This window comes from Diabrotica undecimpunctata, chromosome 6, assembly GCF_040954645.1.
Source record: "Diabrotica undecimpunctata isolate CICGRU chromosome 6, icDiaUnde3, whole genome shotgun sequence".
NCBI classification, from domain to species: Eukaryota; Metazoa; Arthropoda; class Insecta; order Coleoptera; family Chrysomelidae; genus Diabrotica; species Diabrotica undecimpunctata.
In genome coordinates, this window is record NC_092808.1 from 54830965 (window position 1) to 54847447 (window position 16483).

General features: G+C 33.5%; 1 protein-coding gene across 2 annotated transcripts in view; it reads left to right on the top strand.

Annotated features, from left to right (window-relative positions):
• The window catches only part of LOC140443448 (protein-L-histidine N-pros-methyltransferase), a 772543-nt gene that overhangs the window by 732443 nt on the left and 23617 nt on the right, over window positions 1–16483 (top strand). For both annotated transcript variants that reach the window (XM_072534711.1, XM_072534712.1), the window contains exon 3: window positions 2370–2579. In XM_072534711.1, the coding sequence (XP_072390812.1) occupies window positions 2370–2579 (210 nt within the window). The remainder of the gene's footprint in view (window positions 1–2369; window positions 2580–16483) is intronic.

The following is a 16483-nucleotide window of genomic DNA, read 5'->3' on the forward strand; positions in this document are numbered from 1 at the left end:
TGGCTTCAAAAAGACATATCTGTTACTTATCCCGTATCATGGAATACCGCGAGAAACTTTTTAATTGCTTTTTCTTCTTAATAGTAGTAGAAAGGGGTTTCAACTCAGTAATGGATCCCATAACCAAAAAAAAGTAACAAACTGGACATCATTAACCGAGGAGATTTAATATTAAACCTAACTAAATTAATGCTAAATGTTGATAATTTATCATTAAACCATCAAGTTCATCCCTCCCATTAAGTGAACTAATGTTTTGCTGATTTTTTCATAACGGATGGTCCTAAAGTTTTGGGAAAAATTTCAAAAGCATATAACTCTGACCACAATAATCTTATATTTTTATTAAATTATTCAACCATTTTACTTAACTATCCTTATTATAACCCAAAATTCAAATGACAGACAAGGGACCATTATTTTCGATTTGCCTAATAATTCCCCTGACACGTTGCATCATCCTTTGGACGACCTCGGCGTCAATTTCTCTAATTTTTGTATATATGCGGCGTCTTAACTGTCCTTGATTTTGTGCTTCCCATCCGTTATTATAGACTTTCCGACTTAATATTGCCCAGAACTCTTCAATTGGACGAGCCTGAGGTAGGTTGAGGGGATTGTCTGCTTTCGGTACAAAGGTAATGTTGTTAGTTTCGTATCAGTCCCTTGTGATTCTCGCGTAATGACATGAAGCAATATCTGGCCAAAAGACTATTTGATCATTTGCATGATGTGTGTTCACAAACTGAAGCAATTTAGAGAGACATCTTTGAATATAAATATTTGCGTTTAAGGCTTCGCCTCGAACAACACCAATGTAGGGCTGTGAGATAAAGCCAGCCTCAGAAATTGCACACCATAGGTACCAAAATTTTGTCCTCAAATTTTTTCTTACTTTTGAATTTTATTTCATCAGGTACATTTTCGTAATCGTTCGTGTAAAACCCATCGTTACCCTTCATCTCAGAGTTGGACAAAGTAAAATATTTTTCATCGTCCATCACGATCAACTTGTTGACGAAATGCACGCGCCTTAACGCGCGGCAACATCTCGGAATTCTCTCTAATTGATCCTCTGTGTATTTTGGGGCTTTTCTTCTTTTCCGGTAGATAATATTGTTACTCGATAGGGTCCTGTATACTGTAGTTTTTCCAGCATGAAATATTCTGGCCAGTTTTCGTTGTGAGACTCCAATTTTGTTCTTCGCTGCTTCAATCAGTCTTGCCTCTCTTGTATGGTTCAAAATGCGCGGTCGGCCACTTTTACGCAAGTTAACACATGGTATCCCTTCTTCACATTCTCTGATTGTGCGATAAATTGTCGATTTGCTTATGTTTTGATCTCGATAAATATTATCCATATTATAAACACCTCGACGAATATCAATTTTATAAGACATTTTGCAGAGCACAAACCAAAATATTCTGCTTTGTTTATTAAATGTCAATAACTGATGACATTTCAATTCCATAGCCTTCTTTGTTAAATGCATTTTGCTTCTCAATCAGACCAGGTGAAATTTTTCCCAAAACTTTAGGACCATACGTTATAACGAATACTATATTTTTATTTAAATTTAATTAATAAATGTGTAGAAATGTCTCACTACTGTCAGAAATTTAAATCTTTTAAAGTGAATAGCAGGGGGTCTAAAAAAAGTTTAGCAAAGTTTAAAAATGTACTGCTTTGTTTTTTTTTCATTTGTTTTCTTTTAGATATCTAATAAAAGCCACAGTATTTAAAATATATCATACACCACAGACTACTTTACCATTTGCAAGAACCATAACTTTTAGACGGCATAGTTGCCAAAAATTCTTTGCGCATCAAGTAATCATTTGGAATTAATGCCACACATTTTTCAATGACCTTAACGAATATGGGTTAAAATCAAGGGTTGTGCCCTAGATTTCTCACCCCTGTACCAGCCGATATGTACGGCACTGCAAAAAAGTAATTTAAATAATGATCCGAAACTATGTGTATGAATGTCGTACTGTATCAAGTTGCTGAAAATGGGTTCAAAATTTTCAGAAAATTAAAGATTGTCCCTGCTACTGGTACCAATATTTTTGTACGGCATTAGGTCGCAGGTCATTATTTTTGTATTACCTACCTAAGTTATAAATGCCGTACAAAAAAAAATATCCCCCCCTTTACCTTACCTGTGTAGCCATCTGTACCAATAAAAATTAATGACATAGTTTCTAAAGTTGTTATTACATAAATGTAGTAGTATTGATTTATATGTGATTTATGCTGGGTCAAATGACCCCTTAAAAATGTCCTACGGGCTTGTAGTCTACAAAGAATGATTCATTTGGTTTTACATTTTGACAAAAATTTAACGATAGGTTTTTGGTTACAGGTGGCTTCAAAGAGGTTCTATGTTTGTGGTGTCTCAACCACAGGTCAGAAAACTGTTAGGAGTAGATGAAGACTGGAGATGCAGAAGTCTTTTAGATATAGGAGCTGGAGATGGAAAAGTCACGGACCAAATAGCACCAATATTTCATAAAGTTTATGCGACAGAAGTTTCAAGTACCATGAGAATATTACTACAAAAGAAAGGCTATGAGTAAGTGATCAACACTTTTTAATGTTGGTTGAGTTTGATTATCCATTATGTTGAAAGTAAGAAAACCAGTCATTAGTTTTAGTCCACTTGACTAATCTTTCAAAAACACATACACACACAAACAAACGCGCGCGCCTGTGTTTTAACATTAAATTAAATCACAGCATATTAGTCTGAATATTGTATAATAAAATCTATCAAAAAGCTTTTATTGTTGATATGTGACAGCAATTCAGATTTTGTGAGCTTCAAAAGTCTTCCTCTATGTATATATTCTTAAACTTTAACTACCCGCGCTCTGGAATCTCGCGTAGCTACCCGCGCGGTTTATTATCTATACCACATCTATTAATGTGAGATTGGGAGCCTAGAGATAGGAAAACACGGTGCCCTGATTTTTTATGTTTTTTTAATGAAATTTATAAAAATATCACAATTATTCTCGAAAAAAGACAAAATCTTCAAGAAAGGCAGAACTCAAGAAAAATAAAGAAAAATGTTTGAAATGAAGACGTCCCATGTTTAGGGTTAATTTGTTTTATTTACTACTTGGTTTGCCATTTTTGCAGAAATCGCATGTAACTGTTGTCAAATGTTATTTGCAAACTGACACATTGCAACTTCAGCAGATGATCGTTGTGACTCGATTTTTTTCCAACCGCAGCAAATAAAACACCACGCTCATCTCTTTACAGGTTACAGGCTCCTCATTGCCTTTAATTGAATTTGTTAGAAATCATTTTATAGCATTTGACAATGATTGTATGCTATCACGTTTATATAGGTATGGCTTTAACAAATCTAAGAACAGCATCTTCAAAAATTATTGTTTATATATTCATTGTTTTAATTTTAAGTTATAATTTTTTTCTTGGGGCAGATATTCCCATTCATGTAACACTGCTTGAATACGACAATTTATATTACTAGCAGGATGTTTACCAGCTGTAATCTTTAATTTGATTATGTCCCATAAGTGCTCTGTCATATTAAGTTTGGTTGAACAAAAAGGTTATTATAAAATAGTTACTCCTTTCTTGTGTAAAAAATATTGCAAAGCTGCTAGTATGTGAAGATGCATTATTGTGTATTATTAAAAGTACCTCTCCAGAACCTTACAATGTACTAGAACGAATGCCACATACTTTTGGCCAGTTTAAGTCCTACAGGAACTATCATAGGTAAATTAACTAACAGGAATAACTATTCTTTATCCTATCTTAATCCTATTCTACATAACAGTTCCTCCTTTGATTTTGAGCACATACAGATTAACTTAAAAATAAAGTTAAATAAAATAGCGAATGCGAACAAAAACTGGAACAGTGGAGACAAGCTCGTGAGGAAAAAGGTTTAAAACTTAGTAGGACAAAAACAGAGTATTTGGAATGTTTATTTAAAGATGGAGTTAGTACAAATTAAAGGATAGTGAAATGATTGTGAAATGTAATAGTTTTAAGTATCTACTATCGGTGTTACAGAGTAATGGGGGAATAGATGGAGATGCATGCAGTATAATTAGGGTTAAATGGAAGAATTGTAATTAGGAGTGTGCTGTGTTGTGTGACAGAAAAATTTCAATGAAGCTGAAGGGAAAATTCTATAAATCAGCCATAAGACCAGCTATGATGTACGGAACTGAATGTTGGGCAATTAAAAAGAAAGAGGAACAACGAATGCATATGGCGACAATGAGAATGCTTAAATGGATGAGTGTAGTGACAAAAAAGGATAAAATTAGGAATGAGCATAGGTTAAGATGTTTCTGAAGAAGGTCATGTTCAACGTGGAGACCTTAATCACCCAATACGAAGAATTGCTGATCTGCGGGTTCCTGGATGTAATAGGAGAGGAAGACCAAAAAAGACCTGGGGGAGACGCTTAGGCAGGACATGTCGGTAAAGGGTATTAGATGACCCAAGATAGATCTTAATGGAGAAATGTAACAAGAGAAGAAGGTCAAGAGAATGATGATGATGAATGATGATGACAGATTAACTTGGAGCCTAGTTTGTATTTCAAGACCTATCACAATTCGAACTCTTGATTTTATGATGCCTGGATTGCTCTTTACTTATTTTTTGCTGAATAAGTCTTGAGTGCAAATTTGCGATCCTAAGTGCGTCCTAAGTCTCCTATGCTTTTTTTCCTTGGATCTTTTTCCTTGTATAATCAGTTCAAGCAGTATCTATCTCCACGTGTAATATATCCGAAATATTCCAATTTTCTTATTTTGATTGTATTTAAAATTTACATTTCTTTACTTATCCTACCCAGAACCTCTTTATTTGTGGTGACGTGTTCTGTACACCCACAACACTAATGATTCCAGTTTTTTCATTGATCTCGTATTCAAGGTCCAAGCTTCCATCGCATAAAACAAAGTCGAATTAACGTAGCCCTTGCCGTAGCACTTAGCTCTAACTTTAAATCTTTTTGGGCAAGGCACTCTACTCATTTTGTTGAAATTGGCTCTAGCTTTTTCCATTCTGATTTTTATTTTCTGGAGTTAATGAATGTTCCAAGATTGCATATTTGCCCACTCGTTCGACATTTGCTTCGTTTATTAGAACATTTTCGTTATTTCTTTGAGCTTTGGATAGTCTTATATATTCTGTATCCTTGACTTTCATATTCTTTTCCATACTCCGCTATTCTAGTCATTAGTCTCCATTAGATCTTCATTATTTTCGGCTAACATGACAGTATCGTATATATCTATTATTGTTAATGGGAACTCATATCACATACATCATTATCACACATATCTAGTGTTGTTAATGGGAACTCCATTTATCGTTATTCCAGCTATTTCACTCTCAAAAGATATTTCAGGAACTCTTTCAAGTAGGCATTAAAAAGGATTGGCGGCAATACGCATCCCGGTCTCACCCCGCGTCTAATTTGAATTTCCTGTTACATCTGTTCGTTAACATGTACTTTCGCTCGCTATTTATAGTATGATTCTGAGGTTATTGTAGTCTATTTTCTTTGATTTCAGGAAATTTATTAATTGTTTATGTTGTACTTTATCTAATGCTTTATTATAGTCAGTAAAATGCGCATATATGTCAATATGTCCAGGCACCTTTGTATCAGTATATAAAGAAAGAAAAAGAGCTTCACGCGTTCTCGGTATAATCTAATGGTCTATTATGTCTGAAATGGGAAAGTACTGATGGAGTACGTAAAGTTCGACAATTGGTACTGCCAAAATAACACATTAATAGTGTGTTGCAAAAGCTTCAAAGAAGCCCTTCTGGAGGACAATTTTGAATTAAAAGAACACTTTCCAGAGTTCTAGACATATTTTACTAAATCAATTTTCGCAAGATATGGAAGATTGATGTAATAAATGCGATTTTTGTAACGGTAGAAAAGGTCCTAGAACAATAAGTCGTGATAAAATGACGCAATATTTTTTCGGGGAGCCTTTTGAACGACTTCCAGTGGATATTCTCGGTCCAGTTCAGATGACAGAGAGAGGAAACAAGTACTTAATGGTCAAAATGAAATATTTTTCAACCTGAAATTTCACCTCTTACTAATCAAGACGCGACTACAGTAGTAGAAGCACTCAGAGCACACGTCCTATCAAAACATGGAGTTAGTTTAGAGTTACATTCTGATCAAGGCTGATATTTTAAATCAGAATTATGGCAAGAATTACTAAAAATATTAGGTATTAAGAATACTCGTACTACATCTCTTTTTTCGCAGTAAGACGAAATGGTCGCAAGACTTAATAGTACTATTTGTCAATACCTTTCAATCTTTGTCGCTGATAATCAAAAAGATTGGGATACTTTAAATCCTCTATTCCTGCTAGCCTATAGTAGTTCCGAACATGAAGCAACAGGTTATTCTCCATCGATGATGATTACTGAAGAGAAATGCAGCTTCCTCAAGATCATATTTTTACAATATCGACTCCCTGTGAAGGACATTTATTCCTGATGTACATCGGAAATTTGAAAGAAAAATGGGAAAAAGTCTAGAAATTTGCTCGTAAAAAATTGAAGCTTCAAAGTGAAAAGGTCAAGGCCAGGCTCGACATGCGTGCTACTAGGACAACTTTCGATAGAGGTGAGCTAGTATGGTTCTTCTTCTTCTTCTCGTGCCACTCCTAGCGGAGATTGGAAATCATCATGGCCACTGCGACTTTGTTAGCAGCGCGCCTAAAAAGTTCAATCGAACTACACCCGAACCATTCACGTAGATTACGAAGCCACGATATTTTTCTTCTTCCCACACTTCTTTTGCCCTTAATTTTGCCCTGCATGATATTTCTTAAAAGTTCGTACTTTTCACCTCTCACAATGTGCCCCAAGTATTCCACCTTTCTAGTTTTTATCTCATTTAGAGAGCAGAGGCAACAGCGCGTTGTGCGAAATAAAAGTGTTAAACATTTTTACCAGTGTTTATTCCGATTTTTGAGGTAATAGTGAGAAATAAAATCCAAACTATACGTGAAAAATTGTATGAGGACATAAACTCTCTGCAGTGCAAAGAAAATTGGCAAAAAGTGACCTGTAAGTAAGTTTTAAAACATTTTATTGTATTCAAAACAAAACGACATTTAGAAATTCCAGTTCTTTTAATAACAGATAAGAAGACAAGTCTTGATCAAATTGAATCGACGTTGCCGGTTATCCAAAAAGTTTCAAAAATCCAAGAAAGGAAATCCGCTAATTAATAATATTAACTAAATAAACAAAATTTAGAAGAAATAAAATATTTAATAAATTTAAATTTCATACTCAATTATTGCTTGAGAAGTTCTAGAGCTTCTGACGGGTTGACCGGAGAACTAGAACTTACCGCTTGCTATAATATAGAGTAAAAAATACATAAAAAAGAAATAAAAATGGATAGCGATGATGACTACACCTCAGAAGACAATAAAAAAAGAAGTCGAAAGGAAGATGATGAAGATATTTTCAACAAGAGCAAGAAACTTACCAGAACACCAACCAAACAACAGAAAGATGAAAACAAAATAGATCAGCTTTTAAAAATGATGCAAAATTTAACAGATCAAACACAACATCTAACAACGGAGGTAAAAGGAATAAAAGAAGAACAACGAGAATATAGAAATGACCTCAGAGAATTAAAAAAAGAAATAAATGAATTCAAACAAAGTAACCAACAACTAAAAAAGGAAAATGATGAAATGAAGCAGGAACTAAAGATAGTGAAAATGAAGGTAGAACAGCTCGAGAAAGAGAGAAAGGCTAACAATGTTATTGTCCAGGGTCTACCGATGGATACAAATAACCCAAATGTAGTCAACGAGATTATGGCAAATTTCGTGGAAAAAGAATTAGGCATTAAAGTAGAAATAGAAGATGCTTATAAAATAGGCGACAAAACATGTCTTGTAAAACTAAAAAACAGAAATGAAAAAATTAAAATCATGAAGAACAAAAACAAACTAAGGGCATCAAAGCCAGAAATATACATCAATAACGATCTAACGCAAGAAGAGATGAAGATCCAACAAGAAATACGGAAAATTGCAAAATTTCAACAAGAAAAAGGTATGAACACCAGAGTAGGTTATCAAAAATTAAATATTGACGGGGCTATATGGAAATGGAACAAAGAGAAGAATGAACTGGAAAAGGCAAACCAAGACACGCCAAAAAACCGATAAAACAACAAATATCGTACACACAACAAAAAACGGAAACGAAAATGACAAAGGAAAAGGACATGAATAGATTAGATAAGATAAAACAGACGAGCAGGAAAAAATATAATAGAAAAATGAAAAAACGCGATGAACTAAAAATAAGTACGTGGAACATCAGAACAATGCTTGAACCAGGAAAAATGCAGGAGATTGTCTCAGAACTAGAAAGATACCAAATTGATATTGCAGTGATTCAAGAAATTAGATGGGCAGGTCAAGGAGAAATAAATAAAAAAAACTACACACTACAGTATTCGGGACATGGAAAACAAGGTCAATATGGAGTTGCTTTCATAATTATGGGAAAAATAAAAAATAACATTATGCAATTTAAACCAATAAATGAACGTATGGCTTACCTGAGAATTAACGCCAAACCATTTAATATATCAATCATAAACGTATATGCTCCAACTGAAAGTGCTGCTGCGGAGGAAAAAGACAAAATGTATGAGGAACTTGAACGAGAAATGGAGAATTTACCTAGAGAAGACACAATACTGGTAATGGGAGATTTTAACGCCCAAGTAGGTAAGGAAGACTACATTAACCAAGTAGCAGGTAAACACACATTACACGAAAAAACAAATGACAATGGTCAAAGATTATGTAACCTAGCAGCTAGTACCAATATGATTATCATTAGTACAAATTTCGAACATCCTAAATACCATAAAGTAACATGGATTTCCCCAGACCAAAAAACATGGTCCCAAATAGACCATATTCTGATTACAAGAAGGAAACAAACATCGGTTACGGACGTGAGAACTTACAGAGGTGCGCATGCAGACACAGATCATTTTATGGTGACTGCAAAGGTAAAACAAAAAGTCAAAAGAACTCTAAAAAACACGACAATGAAAGACAAATGGTACGTAGAAAAACTGAATGCTCCAGACATAAGGATTAAGTATGCTGATGACATGAACAAAAAACTAAAGGAACAGTGTAAATATACCAAGGATATAGAAACAGAATGGAGAAATTTAAAAAAATGTATAAATGAAACAGCGGATGTACACATAGGAATAAAAAGAAACAAAAAAAAACAAGAATGGTATAATGAAGAATGCCATAACATGCTAAAAAAGAAGGTAGAAATTAGACAAATGTGGATAAGAACAAATAGACAGGATTATAGGGAAGAATACAATAGAATAAGGAATGAATGTAAGAAAAAAATAAGGAAAATTAAACGTGCCTGGTTAGATGATAAGATAAAAGAAATAGAAAAAGAAAGTAAGAACAGAAACACAAAAGCATTTTATAAGAAAATTAGCGAGCAAAACAAAACTTTTAAAGGAAAGATAAAAGGCATAAAAGATAAAAATGGAAAAGTATCAGAAAATGATGAAGAGTATAAAGAAATTTGGACTCACTATTTTAAAGAATTATTAACAGAGCAAGAAGATCAAGACCTAAATGAAAACGTAGAAGAAGAGACAATGATGTTAGGAAACCAGCTAGAAAGACCAACAAAAGAGGAAGTTGAGGAAATTATAAATAGCAGCCGTAATGGTAAATCTTCAGGATCAGACGGGATCAATATGGAACTTATAAAATATGGTGGTGAAGAATTAAAAGAAAAACTGTACAATTTAATAAAAGACATATGGGACGAAGAAAAAATGCCGGAAGAATGGAACAAAGGACAAATTATCACGATTCATAAAAAAGGAGACCAACAAATGTGTAATAACTACAGAGGACTGACGCTATTAAACACAGCATATAAAATTATGTCGACCTTAATACATCGAAGACTGACCAACGCTATGACGAATATCATAGGACACTATCAATGCGGATTTATTAAGGGAAAGTCTACAACAGATGCCATACATACAGTTAAACAAATTATGGAAAAAGCTCATGGATATAAAATAGAAATTGAACTGCTTTTTATAGATTTTCAGCAAGCATTTGATACAATAAAAAGATCAAAATTAATGGTAGCTCTGAAAGAAATGGGAATACAAAACAAATTAAGACGATTAATAAAAATGACAATGAGTAGAACTATAGTGAGTATAAAAACTCAAGTAGGAGACACAGAAGAATTTGTCATAAATAAAGGGGTTAGACAAGGAGATTCGTTATCAGCAACCCTGTTTAATCTTGCCCTGGAATACATCGTCAGGAAAATAAACAAAGGTACCCTTAGAACTAGAGAAGGACAAATAATAGCATACGCTGACGATATTGTGCTAATAACAAAAAATAGAAAAACAATGGAAAAAATGTTAAATGAAATGGTAACAGAAGGAAAAGTAATGGGATTAAAAATAAACCAAGAAAAAACAAAAATAATGAGATTTGATAAAAACTTCGAAAACAAAAAGGTTAGACTAGGCGAATACATTTTTGAAGAAGTCGAAAAATTTAAGTACTTGGGAATATTAATAACAAACAATGGAGAAAGAGAAACAGAAATCAAAGAAAGGATTATTACAGCAAATAAGACCTTCCATGCAAATAAGAAATTACTAAAAAATAAACTATTGAGTAAGAAATCGAAAATGAAGGTATACAAAACAATAATTCGACCGACGATGATGTATGCAGCCGAAACCCTCAGCATGACAAAAAAACAAGAGGAAAACCTTAGAATACAAGAAAGAAAAATACTAAGAGCAATACTGGGACCAATAAAAATAAATGAAAATGAATTTAGACAAAGAACGAACCTTGAGCTACTGGAAGAAATTAAGGAAGATATAGTGTGTAAAATAAAACAACAAAGAGCAAAATGGCTAGGACACGTATGGAGATCAGGATCAATTACGACGATATTCTCAATATTGGAATGGACACCAGCTGGCAAAAGAAGACGTGGAAGACCAAGATCTACATGGTTACAAGAAGTTGTAAATGATCTCAACAAGGCGGGCATACGACAGTGGAAAGGAAAAACCAGAGATAGGACACAATGGAGAAAAATAACTGAGAAAATTAAATAAGGAACATGAGGACTGATCTACCTCAAAACATAGATCTAGAGAGCGTAAGCGGCGTAACCCCTAAAGGGGTGTTTAGCCACATATATATATATATATATATCTCATTTAGAATTTCGCATCTTTTGTCTAAAGTTTGGAGTACTTGCGTGTTAGTGACGCGGTCCATCCATGATATTCTGAGAATGCGCCTATAGCACCACATCTCGAAAGCTTCGATGTTTTTTGTGGTCAACTGTTTTAGTGTCCAAGCCTCTACTCCATACAACAGGGTAGAAAAGACATAACACCGCAGCATTCATATTCGTAACTTTATATTGATATCACGATTGCAAAAGAGTTTGCGCATTCTATTAAAGACTGATCTAGCGATTTCTATTCTACATCTAATCTCTTTTGTTTGATCAGTATCGTCTGTGATCCAAGCACCTAGATATTTATAACAGGACACACGCTCAATCGTTGTATTGTCTATTACAAGATTAGCTCTGATGTTCTTTGATTTCGTGATTACCATAAATTTAGTTTTTTTCAAATTAATTTTCAAGCCGTAACTGTTACAGTATATATTGAGACTTTGAACGAGATGTTGTAGTTCTACTAGCGTTCCCGTTAGGAGAACCGTATCGTCAGCATACCTTATATTGTTGATCGTCTCACCATTTATTATCAGACCAAGATCTTCTTCCTCGAGTGCTTGTTCACAAATAGCTTCACTATACAGATTAAATAAAAGTGGCGACAAGATGCATCCCTGCCGGACTCCTCGACGGATTTGAATTTCTTCTGTTAGCCTACCCTCAACCTTCACATTTGCTAGTATGGTTATACAATCCCAAATGTAAGAAACAAAACTTCGACGAAACTGGGAGGCTCCGTGCACCGTCCTGCAGAAAATAAACGATCTGATCTACCACATCTAGTGTTCGGCTGGAACTAAACCCAAGATAGTTCATATCCATACTAAGGAACTAATCCAACGTGTTGGCTTCGGTCGCTATAAGGGAAGAAGCAGTGTTACGACAATTCCGTAAAATTGATTTCTTAAAGAGAAGACCCTTGACGAAAGAGAAGTATTAAAAATCTAGAATGTTCAAGATGTCATCGACATATTTTGAAATGTTTCTTATGGTCTGAAACATCAGAAAATGTATAAAAATAGGAAGTTGGCATTTAAGAGTAGTAGTAATTGAGTTTTGAATCATTTTGAAGTTTAGTTAGGTGTTATTAAGTATTGTAATATTGTTTGGGTTTTAATAAAAGTGTATAAAGAAGGATAACAGTATATTTTAATGAAATTGATTGATGATCGACTGACAGAAAAATGTTATGTTATGAAAAATATAAGCGTAAGTATCTAATGACTAAGGGAAATATTCCAGTGTGCGAATATTGTCAAGTCTCAACATTACGGTTAAACACCTAACAGAATGTGGAAAATATACAGTGAATAGAAAAAATAATATTTCCAGTGATTTAAAAACAGTATTAGGTGAACATTTAAATACCAAAAACTTAATTAGCTTGCTTAAAGATACATCTTTATATAATTTTATAATGACCTAATGTCGCTAATGATCCAAGTTTTCAAAGCGACTTTTGTTTGTAAATAAAGAAATATAAGGAAACTATATTCCTATACTTAACACCACTATGTATATGGGTAAATCCATAATCGCAAAATTTTTAAAAAATTGACAAATTGATTTGAAATATCCACCAAAAGTTAACTTTAGTAAAGACAATAAAAAAGTATTCTTACGACTTTTTGATAAAATTACACCTTTTACACTCTACCGGCCTTTTAAAAATGAAAAAAAATGTTGGAATAACAATCACAAAATTAAAAAAAAATGACAAATTGAATTGGAATACCCACCGAAAGTTACCTTTAGTAACGGTAATAAAAAAGTATTATTACGACTTTTGGATAAAATTACATCCTCTGCCCTGTACAGGTTTTTAAAAAACAAAAAAAATGTTGGCATTATTAACAGAAGCCTGGTTCTGGCGGTCCTGGTTTGTTTACTCTAGTCTCATCTACGGGGTTGCTGCGACTGTCAATCAGTAATGTTTGTAAATCCGCACGTTACGCATGTACATTAGTTTGCAGTTAGTCGTGAAAATAAAACAGCTTTGTGGTTTTCGGCGATCGTGTCATAAAATCTGAATTCTTCAAAGATGCGTTATACTAGGAAATACATTGAGTATCCGTTAACTGGTGTCTCTGCAGATTTTAAGGGCAACGTACTTCCTTCAAATGCTGATGTTTTACAAATGTAGCGAATGACAAAATTTTAAGTATGTGGCAGAAAGCTTCAATTCCTACCATAACAAGAAAACGTGTTTTACAATTTTGAGGTACCTGGAAGTTATGAAAAATGATAGTCATAAAATACGTATCTAAGAATTTCAAACTGATAACACTCGTCTATTTGATATCAGCGCTTGCAAATGGGAAATTTATGAACAATGTTCTTGCCACAAGGAAAAATGTATCTAAAAATGAACGGAGGTTTTTACTAGATCAAAGAAGACCAAGCAAAATAATTATTGGAGATATCGCTGTAAAGGAAACCTTAAAGCTAACAAATAAGGCCAGAAAATGAAAAAAAAAAGAGATGTAAAGAAAAGAACTACAACAATTTGTTTAACATAAAAGCAACATTAACTTATCAAGAAAGCGAAAGCTAAAAACTAATATAGAAATATATTATGAAATGCCTTCCACTTCGCATGCCAATATTAATACAGAAATGCAGTATACACAAAATTATTTTAAACTTCTTACCTTGGTTAAAGTTTGTGACTGCTATTGGTTATCGGACAGATCTGCCGCAGCTGTGGCAACGGTAGTGCTATCCCTTGGAATTGTTACCAACGCTAACGCGAAAAACGTAATAGACCAGAAATAAACTGATGATAACAAGAGACCAATCAAGAAAAGGGTATAATCAAAACTGCTCCGAAACTTTGAAGACCATATATTTTGGCGAAAGGAAAGATAAAACCTTAGTTATCGAAAATATTGAAGGTAAGCCCCACAGAAGAACCGCACTCGAAGAGCATGTTTCATTAGTTCATGTGACGGGCTCTATATTTTTAGGTCACACAGTACCCCTTTCTGAATCAACTCTAAGCGTTTGTCAAAGTATTGTTAACTTTTTAGAGAGCTATAAATATAATGTAGAAGAACTATTGGTAGTAGGCTGTGACGGAACTGTGGTAAATACGGGAAGAAAAAATGGTGTAATTTCTTAACTAGAGTTTAAGTTAGGACACCCTTTACAAATATTTGTCTGTAAGCTTCAAGCTTATGAATTGCCTTTAAGGCATCTTTTCCAAAAGCTTGACGGTCAAACTTAAGGTCCAAGAGCTTTTGCAGGAACTATGGAAAATCAAATAGTGCAGTGCGAAAATATGACAGTTGTAAACTATAACATTATTGACTGTGAGTTACCAGAAGTAGATTTAATTGACTTGAGTGCCGATCAGAAATATTAGTTTCAAATTTGTGTCGCAATTTCTACAAGGAATGTTCTGTCGATTTAATAAACCGAAGCCCTGAAAAGTTAAATCATTCTCGATGGCTCACGTTGACAAAAGCATTCTACGTCACTTTTATTCTCTATAAAATGATATGTGTTCGTTGGAGAATTAAATAACGTAACTCTGAATGAAATGCACAAATTTATTTAGATGTTAACAGTTTAGGGTATAAGACTATACTAACTTAAGAATTAAAAACTATTCTAAAAACCTCTCATAGTTCTTGATAATATCGTAAACACCTCGAGATACTCAGCGTGGATGTTTATCATCTTCTAAGTAGTCTGAATATTGAGATAAAACACACACACACACAGTGGCGTGCTCGCCATAACACCTCCCTCCTGAAGACCGAAGCTGGGGTGTCCAAGAAGGGCTTCTTTTGCAGCTTCGAAGTTTTGACTTGTAGTGAAGAGCCTCTCATACTCCGTACAGGGCAGATAGGTCCACATGGAACAAAAAAACCAACTGGCAATAACTTATTCTACTTTTGTTGTTATGAGAAAGCCGTAGATGAAGTGTACCACAAGGTAATCGAATTATATATTGCAATTATTATTGATTAAAATTCCTTTATAATCTGGATAATTAAAGCTCATATCTACTACTTGTCGTGTTACACTTCAACTTCGTTTAGTTAATCGCATCATAAAAGGGTTTTACATTATTAAAATGAAATTTTCGAAATGATATACATTTCTGTCATTCTCATCGTATAGATATAAAATATTCTTATTGTTAACGTCTAAGATTTGCTCATTAGAGTAGGAGAAATTATTTAAATTTAAGTTAGTTTTAATATTCTCAAATTCGGTATATTCATTTTGTTTTTGATGGACATGGTTTAATCGAATTCTTGGCAGAGCTTCTAATTTTAGTTTACTTACAATAGTCATTTTTTCAGTTACGTCAATAACATTATTACTTCGGACTTGATGTTCGTGTATATTATTTACACTAAGTATATTATGTTCCTGATCAGATTGAAACAATGGGATTTCCTCGCGATTAGCAAATAAAGTATTTAAACCAAAGTCAATAACACATTTATTCTTTTCTAAAAAATCATAACCAAGTATTCCATCAAAAGGAGAATTTATGTCAACTATATAGAATTTTTGAACACCCGAAAATAACTTAAAGTTTACGCTCTTTGTAACTTGAATTGGTTCGTTATTAATACCAAATATTTCAAAATTTTCATGATTAAAGTGATAAGAGTCTAAAATTTTACCTGGTTTCAATATTGATATAGCTGCCCCTGAATCAATTAATAATTTTATATTCAAATTTTTAATATGCGCGTAAAGAAGCGGTTTATTTGCTACTTGGTAAACTGTAACGTTGTCAGCGGCACTTGCTCTAAAAAAATCCTGATCAACTTCGATTTCTATTTCTTTTTCTGAACTATCGTTGTCGCAATAGGTATTATGAACAACATTGTGAGATTGTGGTTTACGATAACATTTTTCTGCTTTATGTCCATATTTATGACAAACAGTGCACTTTGGAATGGTTAATTTAATTGGTGGATTTATCGATTGATTTGTTGAACCGGGATCAGAAAATGTTTTTTGCGTACCTGCAGTACTTGAAAAAATTTCATTGTCATTATTTATATTTAATTTAGAAAAATTGTCATTCGTTTGTTTGAAATATTGTTGGTTTTCATAATCGTTTAAAATTTGCTTAATTTG